We start from the raw sequence: 27,510 nt of genomic DNA, 5'->3' as shown, positions 1-27,510 counted from the left end.
TGAAGCAACAGCATATCATGGTCTCTTTAAGTGGCAAGAATAAATTAATTTTCCAACAGAGAGCAAAGACTCTGAAGGGATATAAGTTGATACAAACTTGGGCAAAAATTTTGTGATGAACCTTTCACATCACAGCTCAATTTCGGTCAACGGCCTTGACTTGTTGACCGTGAAAAAATCAACAAAAAAATTCCTCCTCAATTAGATGTGTAGTAGATGTGTAGTAGACCTTCAAGAATGCAATCATTTTTATGACTGAACTGCCAGCTTTTGTAGATGTTCAACAAAAACTTGCAGGCTTACGTCGTCTGTAAAGATAATATCTCCACCAGGAGGGGGACCCTGGGTTGAATTGTAAGTAGCTGATGGGTTCAACTTCACAAGAAGAAAGCGGGCCTGCGCACGCATTTAATTGCAAGTGTTACAAACAAGCCAAAACTATGAATGATGCAAAAGCCCTTTCAAAGCCACTCACCTGAGAGCCATGTTGATCACAGATGACCAGCCTTGGAACAGGAAATCGCTCTGTGGTGATTGCTTGAGCATCGTCTAAAGGGGCTTGCAGCAACTGAGCAAAACTCTAAGAAAGCAAAGAACCTTTTAGTGTTAGGATGCTTCTAATAAGGAGACTTTGAAAGATTGAATGACCGGTTCATACCTGATATTCTGGCTGATTTTGGTAGCCCGCACTCCGCCATTGTGCAACATTTGTGCCATGAAATACCACAACACTGAAATATGCATCTAGCAGGAGAATGCGGTCAGCTGCTATGGCAGCAACATCAAGCAGAGCTGGCTCTGGTGGACCAGACATAGAGTATGTAATCAAGGATGGTTGCATCATGACCACCGAGTTAGTGACATTCTCTCGATTCAATAACATTCGAAAATAGGCTGTCTCATCTGGACTGTTGTTGAATACCTGCACTTCGGGATACACTTTAAAAAATGAGAAATTTGCCAAAAACATGACAGAGATAGGCGCAAAACTTTAAAACCTCTTATCACCTGCACAAACTGTGACCGTCTAAGGTTGAACATGAATTGAGGAAAGATGGCAAACTTTGCATTGAATCGGAATGAAGAAGGATCATCTTTCTGATAATTACCAAATCTGGAAGATAAACGGATTAACGACCGATCCAGCCACCTTGTCGGATCAAACTCTTCCTGTTAAAAGCCAAACAGTTATTCAACACTGGACTGTTTTGAAATAATCATCCTATTTGCTAGTATAGATGAAGCCTGATAAAGCCGTCACCTCAGTCTCCATTTTATGCGATGTCAATCGAGCCAAAACTACAGCAGCTGTCTCTTGATCAAAACCTTCAATCAAGCCCTGTTTGAGCAACAAAATAAGCATTACAGGACATACAAAGCCTTAATAAGAGTCTTTTCTGTTTCAAAATAAACCTCCAGATTTTCTGCAGCATCCACCCATTCTCTGGTTATAGTAGTTGCACGGATCCGCGTCTTACCATCTGGATGCTGGTACCTGCACAAATATTGAAGATACTTTTCATTTACGCACAACAAATAATGCCGAGGCCCAAAATTACTCTTAACTCACTATAAACGACCAACTAACTTGCAACCTTCTGATCTCAATGGAGGAGAACTTTTGATTGTCATCCGAGGAATGTGGAGAGAGGCTGATCGTTCTCTAAAAGCCACATCCTCTTTAAACTCACCCACACCTCTGCCATTCCCTCGCCGTCATCGAGTGCTCCATTGCTGTCCATCATCGGCATCGTCAAGATCTGTGTTTTCAGCCCTTCATCCCTCTCACATCGGGAGTGTAAATCAGCCCCTTGGTGGCCATCCGCAATCCCACATCGAGAAGGATCCAAGGTAAATCAAATCAGCCCCAAAGGTGCCTCTTCCTGAGGAGTTACCGCGACGATTGTCATCATTCGAGTCAGAAGAGTCCGCATTGAGGTATTGCATTGTGTGTACATTCCATTTACGCAATCAAAAGCAAATACCACATCGGCAACGGTGTGGGGGGGCCTTGAGAGGGTTGGTTGGGACCCCATCGGGTGTCTTTCTCTCTCCCTCTACACATCTCTATTGCATTCTCTCAACCCCTCTCTTCAGGGGAAAGTAAAAGGAACCATCATCTAAGCTTAAAGGAATCACTAACGCAAGGAAAGAAGTCAAGGATTGTGGAAGTGTAAAACCTAAATCTTCACCTATTTCAATTCCGCTACACCTGACATTGGTATCAGATGTTTGAAGATTTTGCACTAATCCGCTAATCTTTGGATTAGTTAACTTGGTGTGCACACTCGACCACCTTGACATAAAGAAATCCTAGCATGGATATTTACAGTCATAAATTCTTCGACATGACAGATCGCATCATTGAAGACATGCATTGGCAAGGTGAAGATGTTGATTGCAAGTATTAGAATTTGTTCGTGGCCTATGATGTCACGTGACACATCCAACCCTATGTGTCCGTGGACAAGCTACAGCACGACAAGGGTTCCGTCAGTTCAGTCAGTCTAGATTAGAAGTGATCTCGCACTTTTGTGAGTCTATTTGTAGACCGTGCATGTCCAATCACTTAGTGTAGATGCATATCCTCTGGTTGCACACAGCATGATCATTTCCCATCAGAATCCTTCAGGGGAATTTTCTAGTGCATTTAGCCTATTTTACCTATTTTTGACATTTTTCACTTATTACTTTTAAGTGACTTTTGTTGGAAAGTAGGTAGGGCAAATTGAGTAAGTTTGTATATAAGCAAACCTAGACTAGCACTAATTGGCAGAAGAGGCAACACGAGCACCTTGCTCAACAGGCAACTTCTCAGCAAGACCAACCCCTGCGACTACTCTAGCGTTTTCTCCACAGAAGACCTAGCGTTTTTGCATCAGATCAGCCTTGGTGATTTGTGCACAGCAGATCAGCCCCAGTGTCGTCAAGACACAGCAGATCAGCCTAGCGTTTTGCTTTTGCAGAACAACCGGCGATAGATTTGGAGATTTTCAGCCCTAGCGTTTTTGCATCTGCATCACACCCTAGCGTTTTGCAGATTCTCCGCAATGGAACCTGAAGAACATTCAGCGTTTTCAGTTTTCAGCCCTTAGACACAGCAGATCTCACCTTCCCGCAGCAGTTCCTCGCCACACGGTCAGTTTCCGCAAGGTTTACAGTTTCAGCCCGGAAAACGCAGATTTCAGCATCTGCGTTTTCAGCGCGTCGTCATCGTACCGTCGTCATCGACATCATCATCGACATAGAGTCAGAATTCAGCAGATAGAAGATTTGCAGATTTCAGCCCATAGTGTTTTTGGACAACAGATACAAGATTGTAGATTGAGCCCTTAGGTCGACTTCGTGATCGTCGACATAGCCTAGACTTGCATCAGTCTCATGCATTCCATTTGTACCAGATTGTGCAATCATAAGTAGACCACTCTCGCCGACGAGAGTGGGGCCTTCGGAGGAGGGTTTTACAACGTCTCTGGTGTCGTATCTCTCTAATCTCTCTACCTCTCAGTCTCATACACTTGCACGCACAGTGTCCATTCACTTTGTTTGTGGTCATAGCATTCTCTCATTAAGAACGGAAGGCTCTACCTTCAATAAGAACAAAAGGAACCTTGGGCATAGTTCGGAGCACTCATCTTGAGCAAAGCGCAACATTCATTCCGCTGCACCTTACATTGGTATCAGAGCTTTGGCAGTGTTCTGTATCACTCAAGGAAAGAACCACAAGAATCACAAGGATTTTTTTGCTTGTTGCGGCCGCACGAACCCAAGTTCACTTGGACGTGTCGATTCCTAATCGTGTTTTTGAAGAGTGACAGGAATCCGTAGAAAGAAGGGCTTGTCCAGCCTCCCCTTGTGCCTCTTTTCACTCACTGAGAGCGGACCGTGCACTTGCGCTAAGGCCGGCCAATCGACGTGAGGTGGGAAAAAGCAACCTTGGTCCAAGGCCGCTAAGGGGTGCGCCCGCGGAAAAGAGTAGAACTCGGGTGAAGAGAAGATCCTTCTCGAACACGGTTTGCAAGCGAAAGAAAACCTCAAGAACCGCAAGAACCTCAAGAACCCAAGGACCCAAGTTCCTCGTGGACTTATGAACCAAGACCCCCAAGAACCCAAGTTCCTCGTGAACTTAAGAACCCAAGACCACAAGAACCCACGACTTCAGTGGATGGTCATCACTCGAAGCGGAATGGATACTTCCCTTGGAGGTGATGAGCATGAGAGACACGAAGAAGAATTTTCTCCACCAGGAGGTTTTTCTGACCCTTCCCCATTTACAACAAGGATTGCGCTAACTCCTATGGAGGAGTTGGACCAAGAAAGAGAAGCAGAAAGAAAGGCCTATGAAGAAGAAATGGCAGCCATAGAGCGTAAGTACGACTTGGAAGAAAAAGAAAGTCAAGCAAGATTTGATCGCGAGACCAAAGCAAGAATGCAAGAGATGTTGCGACTCTTTTCTCAAGCTCAGGCACAGATGCAAGAGATTCGGGAAAAGGAGACTCTCTCAGTCTCTTCTTCTCCAAAGCATGACACACAGGATTTGCATGATTCTGAGAAGCATGATGATTTGGATGATAATGATGAGCATGATGATTTGCATGATCAAGATGTGATTTCTCACAAGCATGATGATTTGCATGATCAAGATGTGATTTCTCACAAGCATGATGAGTTGCATGAAGATGATGTGATTGTTCACAAGGAGGATGTGTTAGTGGATGCTTTTTCTAACGAAGCTAACCTCGTTGCAGATTCGATCAATCACGAAGGATCGATCTTGGCTCTAGAGCCTAGGTCCAAAGAACCCTCACACGAAGTATTATGTGTTCGCATGATTGATACGCACACATTGTTCGAGTGTTTCATTCGTAATCGTTTCCTGTATTTTAGTCAACATCTTTATGTGATCCCTTTTACTAGGCATGACATATTGTACGTTGAGCACGTTTCGCTCATGAATGAGCACGAATGTATGCGGATTGTTCATGAAAAGCTGAAAAGTATGCATTCAAAGAAGTCACATTCTATGTCTCTTCCTTGGCACGACACAATTGTAGAAAGAGCACATGAAAGTATGAGCACCAAGCATGGGCATTTCCGTTGTGAATTGCCACAGTTGATTGCTTTAGATCATAAGAGAAAGATTCGATCTCATTGTTTGCGTGTGTGTGGTGAACGGTTTGGCACTTCGTCTCTTTGTTCGTCTACATTGCATGCCCAGTCTTTGAGGAAGACAAGATTTTTTCCAGTCACTTTACATAGAATAGGTATGTTCATGTTTTTGTGTTGGAAGTGGTTTCAAGAATTTTCAGCCATGGAGATTCTTGAAGAAGAAAGAAGCATGACACTCGACGAAGTTAAAGCATCGAAGAAGCCTCAGAAGACTTTGTGTCGCTTTCGGCGCGGCCCAAAGAAGCAAGCGTTGCAGACCTTTATGAAGTTCAAGTACCGCACAACCCACACATCAGAGTGGGCCGGCGAAGAGTCCCTTCCAGGATTCCGGATGCTATTGGCGATCTCCCTCGACGCCAGACAGTTCGGTGCCAGTACCTCACTTTGAAAAGGAGGGGATGTCACGTGACACATCCAACCCTATGTGTCCATGGACAAGCTACAGCATGACAACGGTTCCGTCAGTTCAATCAGTCTAGATTATAAGTGATCTCGCACTTTTGTGAGTCTATTCGTAGACCGTGCATGTCCAGTCACTTAGTGTAGATGCATAGCCTTTGGTTGCACACAGCATGATCATAAGCATTCCCATCAGAAACCTTCAGGGGAATTTTCCAGTGCATTTAGCCTATTTTACCTATTTTGACATTTTTCACGTGTTACTTTTAAGTGACTTTTGTTGGAAAGTAGGTAGGGCAAATTGAGTAAGTTTGTACATAAGCAAACCTAGACTAGCACTAATTGGCAGAAGAGGCAACAGGAGCACCTTGCTCAACAAGCAACTTCTCAACAAGACCAACCCTTGCGACCACTCTGGCGTTTTCTCCACAGAAGACCTAGCGTTTTTGCATCAGATCAGCCTTGGTGATTTGTGCACAGCAGATCAGCCCCGGTGTCGTCAAGACACAGCAGATCAGCCTAGCGTTTTGCTTTTGCAGAACAACCGGCGACAGATGTGCAGATTTTGCGTTTTTGCATCTGCATCACATCCTAGCGTTTTGCAGATTACTCGCAACGGAACCTCAAGAACCATCAGCGTTTTCAGTTTTCAGCCCTTAGACACCGCAGATCAAGTCTCGAACCTCGCAGATCTCACCTTCCCGCAGCAGTTCCTCGCCACACGGTCAGTTTTCGCAAGGTTTACAATTTCAGCCCGGAAAACGCAGATTTCAGCATCTGCGTTTTCAGCGCGTCGTCGTCGTACGATCGTCATCGACGTCATCATCGACATAGAGTCAGAATTCAGCAGATAGAAGATTTGCAGATTTCAGCCCATGGCGTTTTTCGACAGCAGATACAAGATTGCAGATTCAGCCCTTAGGTCGACTTCGTGATCGTCGACATAGCCTAGACTTGCATCAGTATCATGCATTCCATTTGTACCAGATTGTGCAATCATAAGTAGACCACTCTCGCCGACGAGAGTGGGACGTTCGGAGGAGGGTTTTACAACGTCTCTGGTGTCGTATCTCTCTAATCTCTCTACCTCTCAGTCTCATACACTTGCACGCACAGTGTCCATTCACTTTGTTTGTGGTCATAGCATTCTCTCATTAAGAACGGAAGGCTCTACCTTCCATAAGAACAAAAGGAACCTTGAGCATAGTTCGAAGCACTCATCTTGAGCAAAGCGCAACATTCATTCCGCTGCACCTTACATTGGTATCAGAGCTTTGGCAGTGTTCTGTATCACTCAAGGAAAGAACCACAAGAATCACAAGGATTTATTTGCTTGTTGCGGCCGCACGAACCCAAGTTCACTTGGACGTGTCGATTCCTAATCGTGTCTTTAAAGAGTGACAGGAATCCCAAGAAAGAAGGGCTTGTCCAGCCTCCCCTTGTGCCTCTTTTCACTCATTGAGAGCAGACCGTGCACTTAGCGGCCGGCCAATCGACGTGAGGTGGGAAAAAGCAACCTTGGTGTGAGCACAAGGCCGCTAAGGGGTGTGGCCGCGGAAAAGAGTAGAACTCGGGTGAAGAGAAGGTGCTTCTCGAACACGGTTTGCAAGCGAAAGAAAACCTCAAGAACCGCAACAACCTCAAGAACCCAAGAACGCAAGTTCCTCATGGACTTAAGAACCAAGACCCCCAAGAACCCTAGTTCCTCGTGAACTTAAGAACCCAAGACCACAAGAACCCACGACTTCAGTGGATGGTCATCACTCGAAGCGGAATGGATACTTCGCTTGGAGGTGATGAGCATGAGAGAGGCGAAGAAGAATTTTCCCCACCAGGAGGTTTTTCTGACCCTTCCCCATCTACAACAAGGATTGCGCTAACTCCTACGGAGAAGTTGGACCAAGAAAGAGAAGCAGAAAGAAAGGCCTATGAAGAAGAAATGGCAGCCATAGAGCGTAAGTACGACTTGGAGGAAAAAGAAAGTCAAGCAATATTTGATCGCGAGACCAAAGCAAGAATGCAAGAGATGTTGCGACTCTTTTCTCAAGCTCAGGCACAGATGCAAGAGATTCGGGAAAAGGAGACTCTCTTAGTCTCTTCTTCTCCAAAGCATGACACACAGGATTTGCATGATTCTGAGAAGCATGATGATTTGGATGATAATGATGAGCATGATGATTTGCACGATCAAGATGTGATTTCTCACAAGCATGATGATTAGCATGATCAAGATGTGATTTCTCACAAGCATGATGAGTTGCATGAAGATGATGTGATTGTTCACAAGGAGGATGTGTTAGTGGATGCTTTTTCTAGCGAAGCTAACCTCGTTGCAGATTCGATCAATCACGAAGGATCGATCTTGGCTCTAGAGCCTAGGTCCAAAGAACCCTCACAGGAAGTATTATGTGTTCGCATGATTGATACGCACGCATTGTTCGAGTGTTTCATTCGTAATCGTTTCCTGTATTTTAGTCAACATCTTTATGTGATCCCTTTTACTAGGCATGACATATTGTACGTTGAGCACGTTTCGCTCATGAATGAGCACGAATGTATGCGGATTGTTCATGCAAAGCTGAAAAGTATGCATTCAAGGAAGTCACATTCTATGTCTCTTCCTTGGCACGACACAATTGTAGAAAGAGCACATGAAAGTATCAGCACCAAGCATGGGCATTTCCGTTGTAAATTGCCACAGTTGATTGCTTTAGATCAGAAGAGAAAGATTCGATCTCATTGTTTGCGTGTGTGTGGTGAACGGTTTGGCACTTCGTCTCTTTGTTCGTCTACATTGCATGCCCAGTCTTTGAGGAAGACAAGATTTTTTCCAGTCACTTTACATGGAATAGGTATGTTCATGTTTTTGTGCTAGAAGTGGTTTCAGGAATTTTCAGCCATGGAGATTCTTGAAGAAGAAAGAAGCATGACACTCGACGAAGTTAAAGCATCGAAGAAGCCTCAGAAGACTTTGTCGCTTTCGGCGCGGCCCAAAGAAGCAAGCGTTGCAGACCTTTATGAAGTTCAAGTACCGCACGACCCACACATCAGAGTGGGCCGGCGAAGAGTCCCTTCCAGGATTCCGGATGCTATTGGCGATCTCCCTCGACACCATACAGTTCGGTACCAGTACCTCACTTTGAAAAGGAGGGGATGTCACGTGACACATCCAACCCTATGTGTCCGTGGACAAGCTACAGCACAACAAGGGTTCCGTCAATTCAATCAGTCTAGATTAGAAGTGATCTGGCACTTTTGTGAGTCTATTCGTAGACCGTGCATGTCCAATCACTTAGTGTAGATGCATAGCCTTTGGTTGCACACAGCATGATCATAAGCATTCCCATCAGAAACCTTCAGGGGAATTTTCCAGTGCATTTAGCCTATTTTACCTATTTTTGACATTTTTCACGTGTTACTTTTAAGTGACTTTTGTTGGAAAGTAGGTAGGGCAAATTGAGTAAGTTTGTATATAAGCAAACCTAGATTAGCACTAATTGGCAGAAGAGGCAACAAGAGCACCTTGCTCAACAGGTAACTTCTCAGCAAGACCAACCCCTGCGACTACTCTAGCATTTTCTCCACAGAAGACCTAGCATTTTTGCATCAGATCAGCCTTGGCGATTTGTGCACAGCAGATCAGCCCCGGCGTCGTCAAGACACAGCAGATCAGCCTAGCGTTTTGCTTTTGCAGAACAACCAGCGACAGATTTGCAAATTTTCAGCCCTATCGTTTTTGCATCTGTATCACACCCTAGCGTTTTGCAGATTCTCCGGGACGGAACCTCAGGAACCATCAGCGTTTTCAGTTTTCAGCCCTTAGACACCGCAGATCAAGTCCCGAACCTCGCAGATCTCACCTTCCCGCAGCAATTCCTCGCCACATGGTAAGTTTCGGCATGGTTTACAGTTTCAGCCCGGAAAACGCAGATTTCAGCATCTGCGTTTTCAGCGCATCATCGTCGTACCGTCGTCATCGACAGAGTCAAAATTCAGCAGATAGAAGATTTGCAGATCTCAGCCCATAGCGTTTTTGGACAGCAGATACAAGATTGCAGATTCAGCCCTTAGGTCGACTTCGGCATCGTCGACATAGCCTAGACTTGCATCAGTCTCATGCATTCCATTTGTACCAGATTGTGCAATCATAAGTAGACCTCTCTCGCCGACGAGAGTGGGGCCTTCGGAGGAAGGTTTTACGTCTCTGGTGTCGTATCTCTCTTCTCTCTCTACCTCTCAGTCTCATACACTTGAGGGCATTGACAGTTGTACATCGATTTGTCTCATAGGTCGAGTTCGGCCTCTAGTAGACGTTAATAAAGAATTCTTTCTCTCTCTCTCTCTCTCTCTCTCTCTCTCTCTCTCTCTCTCTCTCTCTCTCTCTCTCTCTCTCTCTCTCTCTCTCTCTCTCTCTCGCGTGCACATCTAAGCCTATGTGCATGTGGACAAGCCATCTCAGATCTAGGGTTCAGGATAGCCTAGGAAGTGTTTTGACACCTTTGTGAACATGTGCACAGGCCGTGCATGTCCCGGCACTAAAGAGTAGTTGCATATCCTCTGATTGCACAACAGCATGTCCATTGTCCAAGCAGTACACCCAAATCCCTTGGCAGTTTGAGGACAGTCAGTTGCAGGCATTTTTATTTATTTATTTATTTATGATGTCATTTTTACAAGGTCGTGGGGATGTTGGGAAGATTGCTCGACCCAGATTTATCCAACTAGATAAGCAAAGAGGGGGGGGGGGGGGGCTCAGTAGAAGGCAGAAGAAGCGCAGACAACTTGCAGTGCATCTTCTCGGCAAGACCGGCAAAGAACATCTCAGCCATCAAGACAGCTAGCATTTTTTAAACATCCCAGATCAGCTAGCGTTTTCACATCCCAACACACTTGGCGATTGCAGATTGCAGATCAGGCCTAGCGTTTTTGCATCCTGCAAACTGCCTAGCTTTTTCAGTCATCAACCCTCCGATCCAACCACACAGGTTAGCGTTTTCAGTATTCAGCCCTTAGCCATTGCAGATTGACCCCTTAGCTTCGCAGATCGCACCTACCTGCAGTAGATCCTCACCGTACCGTCGGATCAGCCAGCGTTTTCAGTTTCAGCCCGCTGTTTGCAGATTTCAGCATCTGCGTTTTCAGCACATCGTCGTCGAGTCGTCACCATCGCCATCCTCGCAGACACAGTGTCAGTATTTAGCAGCAGATCAGAGTTTCCAGATTTAATCCTAGCGTTTTCAGTTTTCAGCCCGTCGTCATGGTCGTCGACATCGTCGGCAAGCCCATTGCATCTAGACCATTGTACCAGATTTGTGCAATCTATAATATAGACCTCTCCGAGGAGGCACACCCAGTCAGTAAGGCTCCCTACCGTTTGAACAAGACTCAAGAAGAAGAGTTAGAGCGGCAACTCACGGCGTTGGTGGCCAGAGGATTCATATGCCCTAGTGTAAGTCCTTTTGCTGCTCCTATTTTATTTGTCCGCAAGAAAGATGGTTCGTCTCGTTTGTGTGTCGATTACAGGGCTTTGAACAAGATGACCGTCAAGAACAAGTTTTCGATGCCTTGCATTGAGGATATCCTCGATAGACTCAATGGGGAAAGTTTTTAGTGAGGTTGATCTCAAAAGTGGATACCATCAGGTAAGGGTATTCAAAGGCGATATCTACAAGACCGCCTTTCGCACAGAGCGAGGGCAATGGGAGTATGTGGTTATGCCTTTTGGATTGACAAGTGCCGCGGGTACATTCAACGGTCTCATGGTAGGCCGTTTTGGCGATATGATTGGCGTATGTGTGTTTATCTTTCTTGATGATATTCTCATTTTCTCTGCACCGTAGGAACAATATGAAAAGGATGTAGAAAAGGTTTTAGCCCGTTTGGATGAGTGTCAGCTATACATTCTAGCTAAGAAGTCTGAGTTTTTTCTCACTGAAGTTACTTATCTGGGTTATATCATTTCTGCAAAAGGTGTCAAGCTTGATCCCGCAAAAGTAGAACACGTTCGTAATTGGGATTTGCCCAAAACTACATATGATGTGCGTTCTTTTCTTGGTTTATGTCAAGCATATAGTTTGCACATAGAAAATTTTGCACGCATTGCTGCACCCATGACAGATGTTTTGAAAGGGGTGAAAACTCGTCAATGGCACGTTGTTTTGCCCGAGGCAACCGTTGAGGCTTTTTCGGCTCTCAAGGTTGAGATGACAGAAGCGTCGTGTCTCATCCTTGCCTCTTGGGGACGACCCCTTTAACGTATGGATCGATGTGAGCAATGTCACCATAGGTGTTGTGCTTCAGCAACATGGCCGTACAGTTGCATTTCTCAGTCGGAAGTTAAATAGTGCCGAAAAGAATTAATCAATTTATGACAAAGAACTTATATATGTTATTCACTCTCTCAAGCATTGGAAGCATTTTCTGTATGGTAGAGAGTTCACAGTCCGCACAAATCATCAAACCCTCAAGTGGCTCCAGTCTATGCCTAGTGCACATTGGAGTGATCGCCAAGCACGATGGTCACAATTTTTTGAGCAATTTGGTGGTTTGATTTTGTGCGTGCCTGGTAAAGCTAACCCTGTTGCAGATGCGTTAAGTCGCAAAGGACAAATCCTGGCTCTTCAGTCAAGATCCACAGTTTCTATTCAGGGTGTCTCTTTTGACAGCATGAAGAATCAATATGCAGATTCCGAGTTTGATAAGCAATGGTTACAGGCTCTTGCTTCCCAAGGGCCCACCAACTATCTCATTCGTGAAGGTTTGTGTATTTTTGTCACCGTCTGTGTGTGTTGCCCTCTCCAAGGACAGCCATATTGCACGATGCTCATGACTCTCTCACGGGTGGGCACAGGGGAATGAACACCACTTTGGACAAAATAGAAAGATTCTTTCATTGGCCTAAAATGCGAAAAGATGTGTTTCGTTATGTCACACAGTGCACCATTTGTCAGAAAGATGTCGTTTCGTATTACCGTAGGACCCTTTCAAGATAAGGGTACACCTCCGAAGGAAATTTCCGAAGAAGAACCACCGGAGATCATCGATGAAGCCGAAGTCAGGGAACCGGAGCAAGTCTTGTTGCATCGATTTCGACATGGCTCAAAGAAGCAATTGCGACAATACTTTTTGAAGTTTAAGGAGCGAGGAACCCGCGAGGCAATGTGGGTCGATGAAGAGTTTATCAGAGATTAGCCAGAGTTGTTGGCAGACTACAAGCAAGTAATGCAGCTCGGTACCAGAACCTCACTTTAAAAAGGAGGGGACATCACGTGCACTTCTAACCCTATGTGCATGTGGACAAGCCATCTCAGGCATAGGGTTCAGGTTAGCCTAGGAAGTGTTATGGCACCTTTGTGAGCCTGTGCACAATCCGTGCATGTCCACGCACTTATAAGAGACACCTTACTACAAGAAGTCCGATGCTTTGGATGCTTTCAAACAGGGCATAGCCATTCTAGTTGTCCCCATCGCATTGATAGACCAGCAGAGCCGACGCCTGCACCAACGGTCGACAGAACCCTAGGGCCACCTCCTGCTAAGAGAGCTAGACCCGCTATTGGACTAGTTCCTGATATTTATGGCATACGCCTTGAGAGTACAAATGAATTGTGTCGAGCATATGGCAAAGTCAATGGCTTCAAAGCCCTTATTTTCTTTGACCCCAGAGCTACAAAGAACTTCATCCATCCTGAATTCTTAAAGCAAATGCACTTTGATTATGATGCAGAGGGAGAAATTGAAGCTGAGCTAGCCACGGGGCAAACTCAAAAAGTGGTACCGCTCATTGGTGCTCTTCCAGTGACTATCCAAGATTATCATGAAAAAGATGATTTCCACATCATGAAGTTGGGCAATTGCGACGTTCTCTTGGGCATGCCTAGGCACGACAAGAATGATGCGACTCTCTAGGTTCAGAACCGAATCATCACCGTGATGCAGAAGGACAAGCCAGTCGTCCTCAAAGTTCGGTTGTCCGAACAAAACCTCGAATGAACTCTCTACTTGTTTTTCTTCATAGCTAGAAAGTATTGTTTGAAAATTTGTTTGAAATGGATGGTATGTGTTTTGAACTTATCTTTGTGCCGATTTGAAATGTTTGACTCTTGTTTTAATACTGCTTTCAATGATCGGTGATTTTACTCCCGGGTGGAGTAGTGACAAATGTTGTTTTGGTATTGTTTGAACCTCCAAACGACGCAGGCTGCGGTCTCGAGTGCGTTTGGTTGTAAAAGGCCTCTATATCTCCCGGCCCGGACCTTTTTAGGTTATGCAGGAGGTTTTAGTGCATCAAGACACCCGGAGAAGATTAGTGTGGTCTGGGTGTGATAGCTAATTTTACTACGCCGGAATATCAAGAGTTCCGATCTGGAGAAAAGGAGAAGCCAACTCCTTGATCAAAAGAGCTGAAAGGAGAAGCCAACTCCTTAACAAAAAAAAAGAGCAAACAGATCGTCCCTTGGAAAATTTTTGAGCTAACTTGAGTTGTTTTGCAAATATGTTGTAATTGCGGACGATTACTTTCTTTCAAGAAGGAGGGATGTCACAAACTATTGACGTGTCAAAGCCCTGAAGAATGGAGCCAACTTGCAGATCCTGGCCGAGGGGCCTAAACCCTAAGAAGAACAAGTAACAGAAGAAGAAGTCCTACCAACTTATGGGGATCCCGTTCGCCGTTGGGACCCCAACGACATAAAGGAATTAAAATAAAGCAGAACCCACCCACACACACGCGCAACTGATGACGTGGCAGCAGTACAGACGCTCCGAAAATTACGATGACAATGCTGACGTGGCAGGCCATACAGATTTCCGCTGACATGCTGACATGGCAAGCTGTACAAATTTTCATAAATTACGCTAGTAGCTTTTAGGCATTGCTTTTGAGTTTGAAGGCTTTTCATGTGAAACTACTTTTGGGGCCTAGGGCCTTTAAATATGAGACGATGGGCTCATTCTCGGGCGTGCTTCGTGGAGAAGGTGCAGAGTCTGGAGTACCGCCTTGTACTGTGTTGACGCAATATAAAGAAATACCGAAAGGGGCGCCAAGGTTTGGGGCCAATACTCTCTGGGGTGGAATTCCGCCACTCCATGTCGTCTCTCTCTCTCTCTCTCAATTCAGTTGTTATTGACGTGCTAAAAGTCTGTTCAGTCTGTTCTTTTCTATTGGCACGTGGTGCTCGTCTTGTGACAATTACAACCACTAGGAGGGGTTTATGCTTTTACAACTTCTAATGATCGTGCAAGATTATGGAAAGATATCTCCATGTACAGTTGGCATTCTGATGCATTTCTTTGTGGAGATTTTAATAATGCGCCAATTGCCACAGACAATATTACTGGCCAGTCACACATGTTGCGTATGGAATGTCAGGCATGGGATCTTATGATGCGTTCCTGAAATGCATTGGATCTATGGCCACTTTGAATGATGGGCATCCAAGCTTTACCTTTCACCATAATGTTCGATCCTCTTATCGATCTCGCCTTGATCGCTGCTATCTTTTTAACAGACAGCAATGTGACACTTTTGTGTGTGATATGAGAGTCAACTACACTTATGCCTTTCGGATCATGCTCCTATATGTTTGGCTTTACACTTTGGCCCGTATACGAATGTTGCTTCTCTGCCCAAGAAACTACTTTTACATGACAGTAATGCATATCTGAAGCATGACGTGTTTCGTGCAATGGTTGTGGACATAATCCCACCTTTGACTTCCCATGTGTACACAGATATGGATGTTGCGTGGTTCGGCCTTGTTATTGAGATCCAGAGTGTTGTTAGTAATTATGGCAAGCATTATATGTCTCAACTGCGGGAGCAGGCAAGAAACACCAATCAAAAATTAATGCATATGGCTAATTCCTCCATGCTTTTGGAAATTGAACTTAATGCATTGATTTCAGCCCGTACTACTATATGGCATAATGATGAGCGGAAATTGGCTAAATGGCATACGCGAGCAAGGCAGCATGCTTTTGTTGATAAAGGATGTGCTTCCAAGCAAGTTTTCAAACACTTGCATCATTCTCGTCGATCTTAGGACATCAGAAGAGTTAAGGTTTCCTCTAGCAAATGGACATCTTCCTCCCAGCAATTGGCAAAGGCTTTCGTTGCGCACTATGGAAAGATCTTTGAAGCACCAGCCCTCTTACCCAAGAAGCTAGACAGGCACGCAATCTTTTTTGTCGCATGTGGCTCCAATTATCTCTGTACAGCAAGCACAAGATTTGAAGGTTGCGTTCACTGAGGCAGAGTTGCATGCAAGTCTGCGAGATTTAGGAAGATGGAAATCTCCTGGTTGGAACAGGCTCACTGTTGAGTTCTTCCTCTCCTTTTGGGAATACCTTAGGGAACCTTTATTGGTAATGATGAATATGGCTTGGGAGAAGCAAGATGTGTCCCTTTCTTGGAAGGAGTGGCTGCTCAAGCTATTGCTAAAGCATGTCTTTTGTATCAATTTCCGCATTGGCAGCCTATCACCCTTATGCCGGTAGTCTACAAGTTGATGGCCAAAATGATAGTCAACCGTATTACGGATTATCTACATGAAGGACTTCATCAGTCCCAGTATGGTTTCATACCTCGCCAGCACATCACTGATAATTTGGTGAAAGTCATCATAGGCATGGAATATGCAAAATACACTCAGCAAGATGTGTTGGTTATGCAAGTTGACATTGAGAAGGCTTTTGATACTGTTTTATGGGATAATATCGCAAAAACAATGCGAAGGCTGGGAAATTTTGCACGTGGTCTTTCTCTTGTACGCTCAGAGCACTTCTGCAGGTTTGTTGAGTGGTTCTATCACAGATGCTTGGAATCTAGGATGTTCGGTTAGACAAGGGTGTCCTCTTAGTGCTTTGCTTTATGCAATTGCTTTGCACCCCTTGTTGTCATATCTTGAGGCTCTCACTTCCTCATGTCATCTGCATGGTCTTGCTCTACCTTCTAGAAAAAGCAATTTATCAGCCAGGCATATGCTAATGACTCTTTTCATGCCCAAAAACGTTAAGGAGGATGTACAACAGATTATGCATGCTCTGCATTTATTTGGACTGGCAGGTGGACTGCATGTTAATTTTCGTAGATCCAAGTTGATGCCTCTGAAGGAATTCGATTGGCATAGGCTTTTATGGCCAGGGGAGATTGTTCCCCCTCATACCATAGTACGCCATCTGGGATATTGATAGGTGCAACGGAATGAATGTTTGCGCTTTGCTCAAGATGAGTGCTCCGAACTGTGCTCAAGTTTCCTTTTGTTCTTATGGAAGGGAGAGCCTTCCGTTCTTAATGAGTTAATGCTATGATCACAAACAAAGTGAATGGACACTGTGCGTGCAAGTGTATGAGACTGAGAGATAGAGAGAGAAGAGAATACGACACCAGAGATGCTGTTAAACCCTCCTCCGAAGGCCCCACTCTCGTCGGCGAGAGTGGTCTACTTATGATTGCACAAACTGGTACAAACTGAATGCATGTGACTGATGCAAGTCTAGGCTATGTCGGCGATGACGATGGGGACGACGAGACCGACACTAGGGCTGAAATCTGCAATCTTTTATCTGCTGTCCAAAAACGCTATGGGCTGAAATCTGCAATCTTTTATCTGCTGTCCAAAAACGCTATGGGCTGAAATCTGCCGCAAGTTCAAAAACGCTGATTTTGGGGCTGTTTTCTGATGATCTTTGTCGTTGAAAATCTGCAAGTCTTAGGGCAGAAAACTGAGGTTCTTAAGGGCTGAAACTGATGGTCTTTCCGGGCTGAATCTACTACTCCTTAGGGCTGAATATGCAGGTGCTTCATTGCTGAAAACGCAATGTTAAAATCTGTCAAAAACGCCACTATAGCAAAAACGCTAGGTTGCTGAAGCTTCTAATGGCGATGGTTTGCTGATGCAAAACGCTAGGGCAAGAGGGAAATGCAGTCTTGTGTCTGATAAAAAACGCCAAGAGGAAAAGGGCTGGCGATGAGGAAAACGCTAATGCTGAGTCTTGCTTGCAGGGGAGAACCGCCAGGGTCTTGCTTGAGAAGTTGCCTGTTGAGCTTGGCTCCTGTTGCCTCTTCTGCCAATTAGTGCTAGTCTAGGTTTGCTTATATACAAACTTACTCAATTTGCCCTACCTACTTTCCAACAAAAGTCACTTAAAAATAATAAGTGACAAATGTCAAAAATAGGGAAAATAGGCTAAATGCATTGGAAAATTCCCCTGAAGGAATCTGATGAATTCTGATGGAAATGCTTATGATCATGCTGTGTGCAGCCAGAGGATATGCATCTACACTAAGTGATTGGGCATGCACGGTCTGCGAACAGACTCACAAAAGTGCCAGATCACTTCTAAATCTAGACTGACTGGACTGACTGAACCCTTGCCGTGCTCTAGCTTGTCCACGGACACATAGGGTTGGATGTGTCACGTGACATCCCCTCCTTTTCAAAGTGAGGTACTGGTACCGAACTGTACGACGTCGAGGGAGATCGCCAATAGCATCCGGAATCCTGGAAGGGACTCTTCGTCGGCCCACCCGGATGTGTGGGTCGTGCGATACTTGAACTTCATAAAGGTCTGCAACGCTTGCTTCTTTGGGCCGTGCCAAAAGCGACACAAAGTCTTCTGTGGCTCCTGCGATGCTTCAACTTCGTCTAGAGTCGTGCTTCTTCCTTCTTTAAGAATCTCCGTGGCTGAAAATTCATGAAACCATTTCCAACACAAAACCATGAACATACCTATTCCATGTAAAGTGAGTGGAAAAAATTGTCTTCCTAAAAGACTGTGCATGCAATGTAGATGAACATAAAGACGGAGTGCCAAACCATTCACCACACACACGCAAACAATGAGATCGAATCTTTCTCTTCTGATCTAAAGCGATCAACTGTGGCAATTCACAACGGAAATGCCCATGCTTGGTGCTCATACTTTCATGTGCTCTTGCTACGACTGTGTCATACAAGGAAGAGACATGAAATGTGACTTCCTTGAATGCATACTTTTCAGCTTTTCATGAAAAATCCGCATACATCCGTGCTCATTCATGAGTGAAACGTGCTCAACGTACAATATGTCATGCCTAGAAAAAGGGATCACATAAAGACGCTGACTAAAATACAGGAAACGATCACGAATGAAACACTCGAACAATGCGTGTGTACCAATCATGCGAACACATAATACTTTCTGTAAGGGTTCTTTGGACCTAGGCTCGAGAGCCAAGATCGGTTCTTCCTGAAGGGATACCTTGGACCTCGGCTCGAGAGCCAAGATCGATCCTTCGTGATTGATCGATTCTGCAACGAGGTTAGCTTCGCTAGAAAAAGCATCAACTAACTCCTCATCCTTGTGAACAATCACATTATCTTCATGCAACTCATCATGCTTGTGAGAAATCACATCTTGATCATGCAAATCATCATGCTTGTGAGAAATCACATCTTGATCATGCAAATCATCATGCTTGTCATTGTCATCCAAATCATCATGCTCATCATTATCAATCAAATCATCATCATGCTTCTCATAATCATGCAAATCTTGTGTGTCATGCTTTGGAGAAGAAGAGACTAAGAGAGTCTCCTTCTCCTGAATCCTTTCAATCTTGATCTGCATATTAGCAAATGAGAGAGGGAGAATGAACAATGTCCTCTCCACGAATGACAATGGGAGAATCACTTTTGGCATAGAGAGTGAAAGTGTTAGCCTCCCAATCAATAAGAGGGTTAAGATCACGAAACCATCGAATGCCCAAAATCATATCACATCCTGAGAGAGGAGAGACAAAAAATCTTCTACTGGAGGCAGCTTGTTGAATTGTAAACAACACACCAAGACACTGAGTGATGAGAGAGTCCATACCGGGAACAAAGCCAGAGACCTCGAGAGGAGATTTCTGACTAACTTCTAGGCGGGCTCTCTCAACAAGAGAGGGACTGATCACATCATGCATACTACCTGGGTCAAACAATATGACAAAACGCTGCCCCGACACCTGACCATAACATTTAAGGAGAGAATCATCAATGGGAGGGTCAAGAGAAACTTGGGGCACACTCGTGTTATCAGTAATTGCATTGACAGAGGAAGTGGGTTCTGTGGATTCTTTAGATTCATTCGATTCAAGCTTAGGACATGTTCTTTATATGTGACCTTAATGTGACAATGAAAACAACGGCCTTCCTTAGAATGAGTGCTTTGCTCTTCCGACGTGATGTATCCTCCTACAATTCCTTGTGCTACCTTTTCATTTGGAGTAAGCTTAGGTTTAGCAATTGTGTTAGCCTTACCCTTAGGTTCATTGGAAGAATTCTTTTCTAAGAGACTGTTGGAAGAGTGGTTAGAAGAGTTACCGTTCTTACCAGTCTTACCGTTCTAAGGGTTCTGAGAAGTCTGCGAGGTACTTGTGGAAGCCTTGTTCTCCTTAGGCTTTCCCTTGTTGTGCTTCATCTCCTGTGCGAGAGCAATCGCTACCGCCTTGTTGAGATCGATTGGGTCGAAGACTTCTACATCAAACTTGATATGGTTGTCTAACCCAAAAAGGAATGCCTCTTTGCGTTCATCATCTGACTTGCGTAATTGGGTACCTAGCTGCAAAACACGATTAGAAAAAGACATAACCGGCATACCATTTTGCTTGAGAGCGCACCAATCGTCCTTCAATCGTACGAGGTACTGAGGTGGCATAAACCGCGCCTTGAGCTTGTCTTGGAAATCAGCCCAATTGAAGGAAAGGGACGTGAATTCGCCGACTTCCTCTAGGTGCACAGCTAACTGTGCCTCTTGCCATACGTGGTACCAATTGATGGCATCACCGGCAAGGTACATGGCTGCCGTCAAAACTTTGCTATTTCTTGTCTTCTTAGTTAGTTGTCGCAAAATAAGCATTAAATTGATGCAACCAAGAATGAATAACCGTAGCATCCATCTTAACATCATACTTACTGAAAGTCAACTTCTCTGTGATTGGATTGTTGGAATCCGCATCGTGGCTTGCGTCACTTGAGGAACTCCCACGATCTTTGGCTAGTTCGGACTTCGAGGCAAGTACTTGTCGAACCAATTCTTGAGTGCGTAGTTCTCTTTGAGCCTCACGCTCGACCGCCAAGGCCACTCTTTGAGCTTCACGCTCGGCCTCCAAGGCCGCTTTTTGAGCTTCCCGTTCCTCCTTTCTTTGTGCTTTTCTTTCTTTTCGTTCATCGCGCTCGCGTTCTAAAGCAATGCGATTTGCTTCTTGTTGTGCCAACGCAATTCGATTCGCTTCTTGTTGTGCCATCGCAAGCAAGTCGCTTAGCGATTGGCTTCTTGTTGTTGGGCCATCGTATCCAACATTCACTTGACCATCGTCTCCATGGAAGTTGGTACAACTTGTGGCGTAGATGGAGAAGGGGGAGGGTCGAAAAAATCTCATGGTGGGGAGAACTCTTCGTCGCCTCTCTCATACTCACCACCTGTATGCAAAGTATCCATTCCGCTTCGGGTGATGACCATGCACTATGATCTTTGGTTCTTAAGTTCACGAGGAACTTGGGTTCTTGAGGATCTTGGGTTCTTGAGGTTCTTGAGGGTCTTGAGGTTTTCTTTCGCCTGCAATCTGTGTTTGAGAATGATCTTCTCTTCACCCGAGTTCTACTCCTTTCCATGGGCGCACCCCTTGGCGACCTTGCGCTCACACCAAGGTTGCTTTTTCCCACCTCACGTCGAGTGGCCGGCCGCTAAGTGCACGGTCCGCTCTCAATGAGTGAAAAGAGGCACAAGGGGAGGCTGGACAAGCCTTCTTTCCTGGGATTCCTGTCACTCTTCAAAAACATGATTAGGAATCGACACACCAAAGCGAACTTGAGTATGTGCGACCGTAACAAGCAAAAAAAATTCTTGTGATTCTTGTGGTTCTTTCCTTGAGTGATACAGAACACTGCCAAAGCTCTAATACCAATGATAGGTGCAGCGGAATGAAAGTTTGCGCTTTGCTCAAGATAAGTGCTCCGAACTATGATCAAGGTTCCTTTTGTTCTTATGGAAGGGAGAGCCTTCCGTTCTTAACGAGAGAATGCTATGATCACAAACAAAGTGAATGGACACTGTGCGTGCAAGTGTATGAGACTGAGAGATAGAGAGAGAGGAGAATACGACACCAGAGACATTGTAAAACCCTCCTCCGAAGGCCCCACTCTCGTCGGCGAGAGTGGTCTACTTATGATTGCACAAACTGGTACAAACTGAATGCATGTGACTGATGCAAGTCTAGGCTATGTCGGCGATGACGCCGGGGACGACGAGACCGACACTAGGGCTGAAATCTGCAATCTTTTATCTGCTGTCCAAAAACGCTATGGGCTGAAATCTGCGACAAGTTCAAAAACGTTGATTTTGGGGCTGTTTTCTGATGATCTTTGTCGCTGAGAATCTGCAAGTCTTAGGGCTGAAAACTGAGGTTCTTAAGGGATGAAACTGATGGTCTTTCCGGGCTGAATCTGCTACTCCTTAGGGCTGAATATGCAGGTGCTTCATTGTTGAAAACGCTATGCTGAAATCTGTCAAAAACGCCACTGTAGCAAAAACGCTAGGTTGCTGAAGCTTCTGCTAGCGATGGTTTGTTGATGCAAAACGCTAGGGCAAGGGTGAAATGCGGTCTTGTGTCTGATGAAAAATGCCAAGGGGAAAAGGGCTAGCGATGAGGAAAACGCTAATGCTGAGTCTTGCTTGGAGGGGAGAACCGCCAAGGTCTTGCTTGAGAAGTTGCGTGCTGAGCTTAACTCCTGTTGCCTCTTCTGCCAATTAGTGCTAGTCTAGGTTTGCTTATATACAAACTTACTCAATTTGCCCTACCTACTTTCCAACAAAAGTCGCTTAAAAATAATAAGTGAAAAATGTCAAAAATAGGAAAAATAGGCTAAATGCACTGAAAAATTCCCCTGAAGGATTATGATGGAAATGCTTATGATCATGTTGTGTGCAACCAGAGGATATGCATCTACACTAAGTGACTGGGCATGCACGGTCTGCGAACAGACTCACAAAAGAGCCAGATCACTTCTAAATCTAGATTGACTGGACTGACTGAACCCTTGTCGTGCTCTAGCATGTCCACGAACACATAGGGTTGGATGTGTCACGTGACAGATATCCAATCGGTTGGAATGTGCCCGCAACGCAGAAACTTGAACAGGTGCTCGGAAATTGTCGACCTGGCCATTGGATGTGCGACTCAGAATTGCCTAAAGCATAATGATGACCTATGTGCAGTTCTATTTGCCACTTTTATGCTGGCCCCAACGGCGCCTTGGGTCTCTTATGTCATGTATGTTGGAACATTTCTGACGTACTTCCTCCCACAAGAAAGGATTGCGGTTTCTATCAATGGATAAGTTATGCACACCTAAGCGGCTGGGAGGGATTAATATTCTAGATCTACGTCGGCATGTTTTGGCTCGAAAAGCTATGCTTCTGCCTACGCTGGTAGACCAGCAACAGCCATGGACGCTCATGGTTTCATGTGATGGCATTGTCACGCAATCTTTTGGTCATTGGCATCCTTCATATTGGGATGTCATTTTTGGGCAGTTGGGGCAGTTGGATGGCCATATTTCGGGATGTCCCTTCACTTCATCTCTTGTTGCGGATTGGAAGATTGTTACCTTGCACTTATCCTGGTATAGTCGTCAATCTCCGCCAAGAAACTCACTTCGGTTGAAGAGCATCCATTGGAGCAACGCATTCTCTCTTACTTTGGTTCAACGCTCTCCTCGATAAGCTTACTTTCTTTCGCAAAATGGGATTTTCCAGATTGATCAAGTAGTGGATAATGTGGGACAGGTTTCTTTTCCGGTTGCTGCTCTTTGTCATGAGTTGGGGGCTCATTATCGACATTTGTGGCAACAAATTCAATAGCTACTTACAGACGTTTCTCCAATGCCTCCACTGCTTGGGGACTCTCAGCTTTCTGATTGGCATCTTGGCCATATTAGGATGGACTGCATATCCGTTGGGTCTCTTTATGCCTTGCTGCAATCTAATGCATGGATTGTTGCTCATGGAAATCAATTGTGACCACTCTCCAGATCTCAATTGTAGTGGCAAAAAACACTCGCATTTAGAAGAATCACTTACCACTCAAGGAACGCATTTTCTTGTGGAGATGCATGGTGGGTGCTCTATCGGCTCGTACTTTGTTGCATGCACGACACATTGCTTCCGCTCGTTGTGTCCGGTGTCTTGGGGCTGACGAGTCTGTTACGCATTTGCTTTGGGATTGCCATTGCTCCCAGACCTTCATCCTTCATCAGGCAAGTGTCCTCTGCTCTACGCCCTAGTTTCCCATCTGGAATCTTTCATAGATGGTTTTAGATTTTTGGAGTTCTTCAACCGCCACAGTCTCAATTTGAGATCTTCTTCAGTTGGGTCAGATTTTGGGTCATGTGGACCATATGGCACCAACGCAACTCTCGGATGTTTCAGGCATTACAAATTGACCCTTTCCCTTACTTCAGGTTTTCACTCGGACAAGCCCTGCATTATGCTTATGATGTGGGAGATATCTCTCTTGAAGCTTACAGGATTTTCTTTGATTGCTTCTAGCTTTCGGAGCATCACAACACTCCGCTTATTGTACTTCTTTGCTGTGGGTTTTCCTCGTTTTGAGGTTTCCCACTTGTAAATTAAATCATGATTTACAACAAAAAAAAAAGTGTTCGTGTGTGTGTGTGTGGGTGCAATACACAGCATATCCCGTCCTGATCATATATAGAGTCCTTAGATATTATGAACTTACTGAGTCAGAAACTGCAGATAAAACTGGCTCCTGGTAGCACCATTGGACGGCTGCTCAGAAGGCACAATGTCAAAGAAGATTGTGATAGATGTGCTCCTATCTAGCCCACACATCTTCCAAGCCGTGGTGCTTCCTTGGCCAATCACTGTCTCCGAACATGCAGTCCCTTTCTGCAGAAGAAGACAAAAGTAACTGAGAAGTTCAGGGGAGTAATCCTCAAGTAAACACAAACAACAGCAAAACCTTTTCCAGAGATGCACAAGGACCTAAAATTCCCTGAATCTTCACATCTTTGGAGCACAGTACTTCGAACGTTCCACTGCATAGATACAGAGGTCTTCTTAATAAATATAGAGAATGCTGACCACCAGATTCTAAGCAGGTTATATATAAGCGTACTTGAAGGAGAGACCAAGAACATTGTCTCCGGTTTCAAATACTCGCTTGAGCGATTCCTTGAAAACAGGATGGCCAAAACTCTCCGCCAATACAACTAAACCACCAGTTCTTTCAACTGCCACCTTCATCTCAGCAACTCCAACCTGCAAAATAATTCACCACTAGTCTTTTTCATGCCATCCAGAAATTAGTTCTTTTAAAGTGTTTTCGCCGGAACCCAAACACCAGAAGACAAATGTAAAGAGTTTAAAAGAGCTAAAAATTGGCATATTTCAAACATGGTCATGGTCAGTGAGGGTAAAAGCTGCAATGTTACATTCAACAAGAACAAAGCAAGTTACACAAAACTTAGTGTCAATAGAGTATAGAGTACATGATAGTTTCATTTCATTCTTCCAGTTCATACATGCCCTGTGTAAGAATAACCACAGTCACCTGATCCAGGGCACACGCAAAAAGGTCCAGAACATGGCCATGCTCGACCAGCTGCTTTGCCAATGCCTCATAAAATTTAACTGCTTTGTGATAAAATGGAGCTGCATCCTTGTCCAAATCCTTATGAGACCTTATAGGATCTGATAGTTCCTTTGAGATTATCTGAAAGACAGAAACAAAATATAAAAATTGCATAGAAATTGCCACCTTGGCTAACATAACAAACTAAAATCATAGCCAGCTCTCTTTTTCTTTCATATATTGGAAGTCAAAATGAGAGCACCCCAGTGTTTTCCCCTACTCAGTCAATTTTAAATATGAAAGTGACCCTACCTGCTCATTTTAAATAAAATCATAGAGCATGATAATAAATGAGATTCAAGAAGGAATGTATGTATAATTTTTTTCTTTTATGTTGTGGTTGTATCTGCGATCAATATGAGGCAAGAACTATGCATGAGTCTCTTTAACAAAATAGAAAGCTTCCACATTGCTGTCGGTGAAAAATCTGTGTGGCAGTGTAAAGTATAAAGAGTTACAGTCAAGATGAAAACACTTACTGCACCAGGACCATCAGTGCACGGACCCCCAAGAAATGCCATGATGCGAGCCCCTGTCCCAGGCACACATGCCCCCAACAAGCCAGAAGCAACAGTAAGAGCCACCCCAGTACACCTCATAGGTCTTTGTGCTGACTGGACAGGCCATGCATCCCTTTGCAGATCCTCCAACAGCTATTCTAGTTCACAAATTACGACCAATAAGTCATTGAATCACATGGCTTATAGTTTCACACAAAGTGATGAATGACCTAGAAAACAACAAAAGTTAAAAGTCTGACCGAGCCCAGGTGGTACTCGCACTCATCTTGAGGAAGCAGGAAGCGGGTCACTCCACTGACAAATGTCCCCTCATGCACACCATTGGGTTGCTGTCCCTTTGCCTGGAAACTCCGCTGAGATGGAGAGAGCCCTAGCTGATCAAGAATAGCCTCCTTTTTTATATCCTTGGATCCTCTAAAAATGTAAGACTTGGGCATCTCTGTACACCCTAGCTCATGCACTTGTATTTGTGTCCCAAATGTGATCAAGCCCACTAAAGCATGCTCAGGAAGTAGCTCAATTGCCTGTTTCAAGGCTGTCTTCACATACCCAAGCTCTTCTTCAATCAAGCAGGTATCGACTACAAAAAGAAACACAGGAGGTAATGACTTCTCCACAGGAGGAGCATATTCCACCGTAGAAAACTGTGGGAAAAGCTCTGGAGGTAAGTGGTCTGGAGCTATATGATGATAATGCTGGGGGAAATGGTTCCGTTGGAAGCAAAAGGGACAGACCCAGAGCTTGTTCATAAAATCTACTTGAGCAAATGAACACAGAAGGGCAGAACACGTCCTGCATCCATAGATTATGAGAAGAACATCATCACCAGAAAACACACCAGATAGATATCACAAAGCATTTTGAGAAAAAAGAGATTTGTACCTGCAACGCAACGGTGGATAGGGAAGAGGCTGCTTCTCTTGAAAGTGCCGCAAAGGTGTATAAACGGTAGCCAATGGCACCACACACTTGCCTGCTTCCAACTTGGAAGTAGGCCACCTGTTCCAAGTAAACCTAATGCCATCCAGGTCTTCCTGCTGAGAGAACTCTGCCATTGCAAGTCTCCTATTTTCCTTTGTAATGAGAATACCCTTTCCACGAGAAAATACCCTATAGCAATGACCTCAGCTCCATGCTACTATTTAGAAAGAGCACGAAAAAGCTGCATCAAGGGCAGATCAATTGTCACTGAGAATTACTAATGTAGAAGCACCACAAAGCATAAGAAAAAGGCATCAAGGGCGGATCACTTGTCAAGAATTACTAATGTAGAATCATCACGGAGCGTAAGGAACGCATGCCATAAGGCCGACACAGGTGGGTAATGCCAAACTCATAGAGCAAACAGACATACATGAGCATACACACTAAACAGCTATCTTCTATGACCAACCTAATGCAGCTCCATGATCTAACCCAGCTATCAACGAATTGTGCCTCCTCCGTTGTAAGATTTGTGCAAATGCCTGATGAAGGCCATCGTCATGCATCGTCCACGCATAGCTCAGAACGCAGGAGAAAAAGAAAGCGAAATGGATATACGGGGGATCCAGGCCTTGAAGCATGCACATTCAAGCAGAATGCAGCTTAACCAGCAGAAACAAAGCATACCTTGCGTTGATGGATCCCACACTTCTGCTTGTAACTTGCTGCGTGTACTCCTCCTTTCACTGCAATTCGTCAATTACCGTGGCGGCAATTTGACAAACGCGTTTTTGCTTAAGTGGGCCTTTATGTAGT

General features: G+C 44.7%; 1 protein-coding gene across 2 annotated transcripts; it reads right to left on the bottom strand.

Annotated features, from left to right (window-relative positions):
• LOC147419858 (protein transport protein SEC23 E-like) lies at window positions 1-27,510 on the bottom strand. Of its 2 annotated transcripts, none has more exons than XM_086505908.1 (14): window positions 27,382-27,510; window positions 26,653-26,932; window positions 26,010-26,562; window positions 25,729-25,902; window positions 25,169-25,330; window positions 24,734-24,876; window positions 24,578-24,653; window positions 24,335-24,504; window positions 1,414-1,495; window positions 1,262-1,339; window positions 1,009-1,170; window positions 659-922; window positions 476-580; window positions 1-396 (listed from the first exon to the last, which is right to left on the bottom strand). In XM_086505908.1, exons 2-14 carry the CDS (start codon window positions 26,823-26,825, stop codon window positions 250-252), a joined length of 2,289 nt encoding a protein of 762 aa, XP_086362034.1. In that variant the 5' UTR covers window positions 26,826-26,932; window positions 27,382-27,510; the 3' UTR covers window positions 1-249. The 2 variants fall into 2 exon arrangements, with proteins under 2 accessions (XP_086362034.1, XP_086362033.1); XM_086505907.1 differs by lacking the exon at window positions 27,382-27,510 and adding an exon at window positions 27,164-27,365.

This window comes from Adiantum capillus-veneris, chromosome 29 (genome assembly GCF_014529385.1).
Source record: "Adiantum capillus-veneris isolate H3 chromosome 29, ASM1452938v2, whole genome shotgun sequence".
Taxonomy (NCBI): Eukaryota; Viridiplantae; Streptophyta; class Polypodiopsida; order Polypodiales; family Pteridaceae; genus Adiantum; species Adiantum capillus-veneris.
The sequence above is the reverse complement of the archived record's forward strand: the minus strand, read 5'-3'. Positions and strand labels throughout refer to the sequence as shown.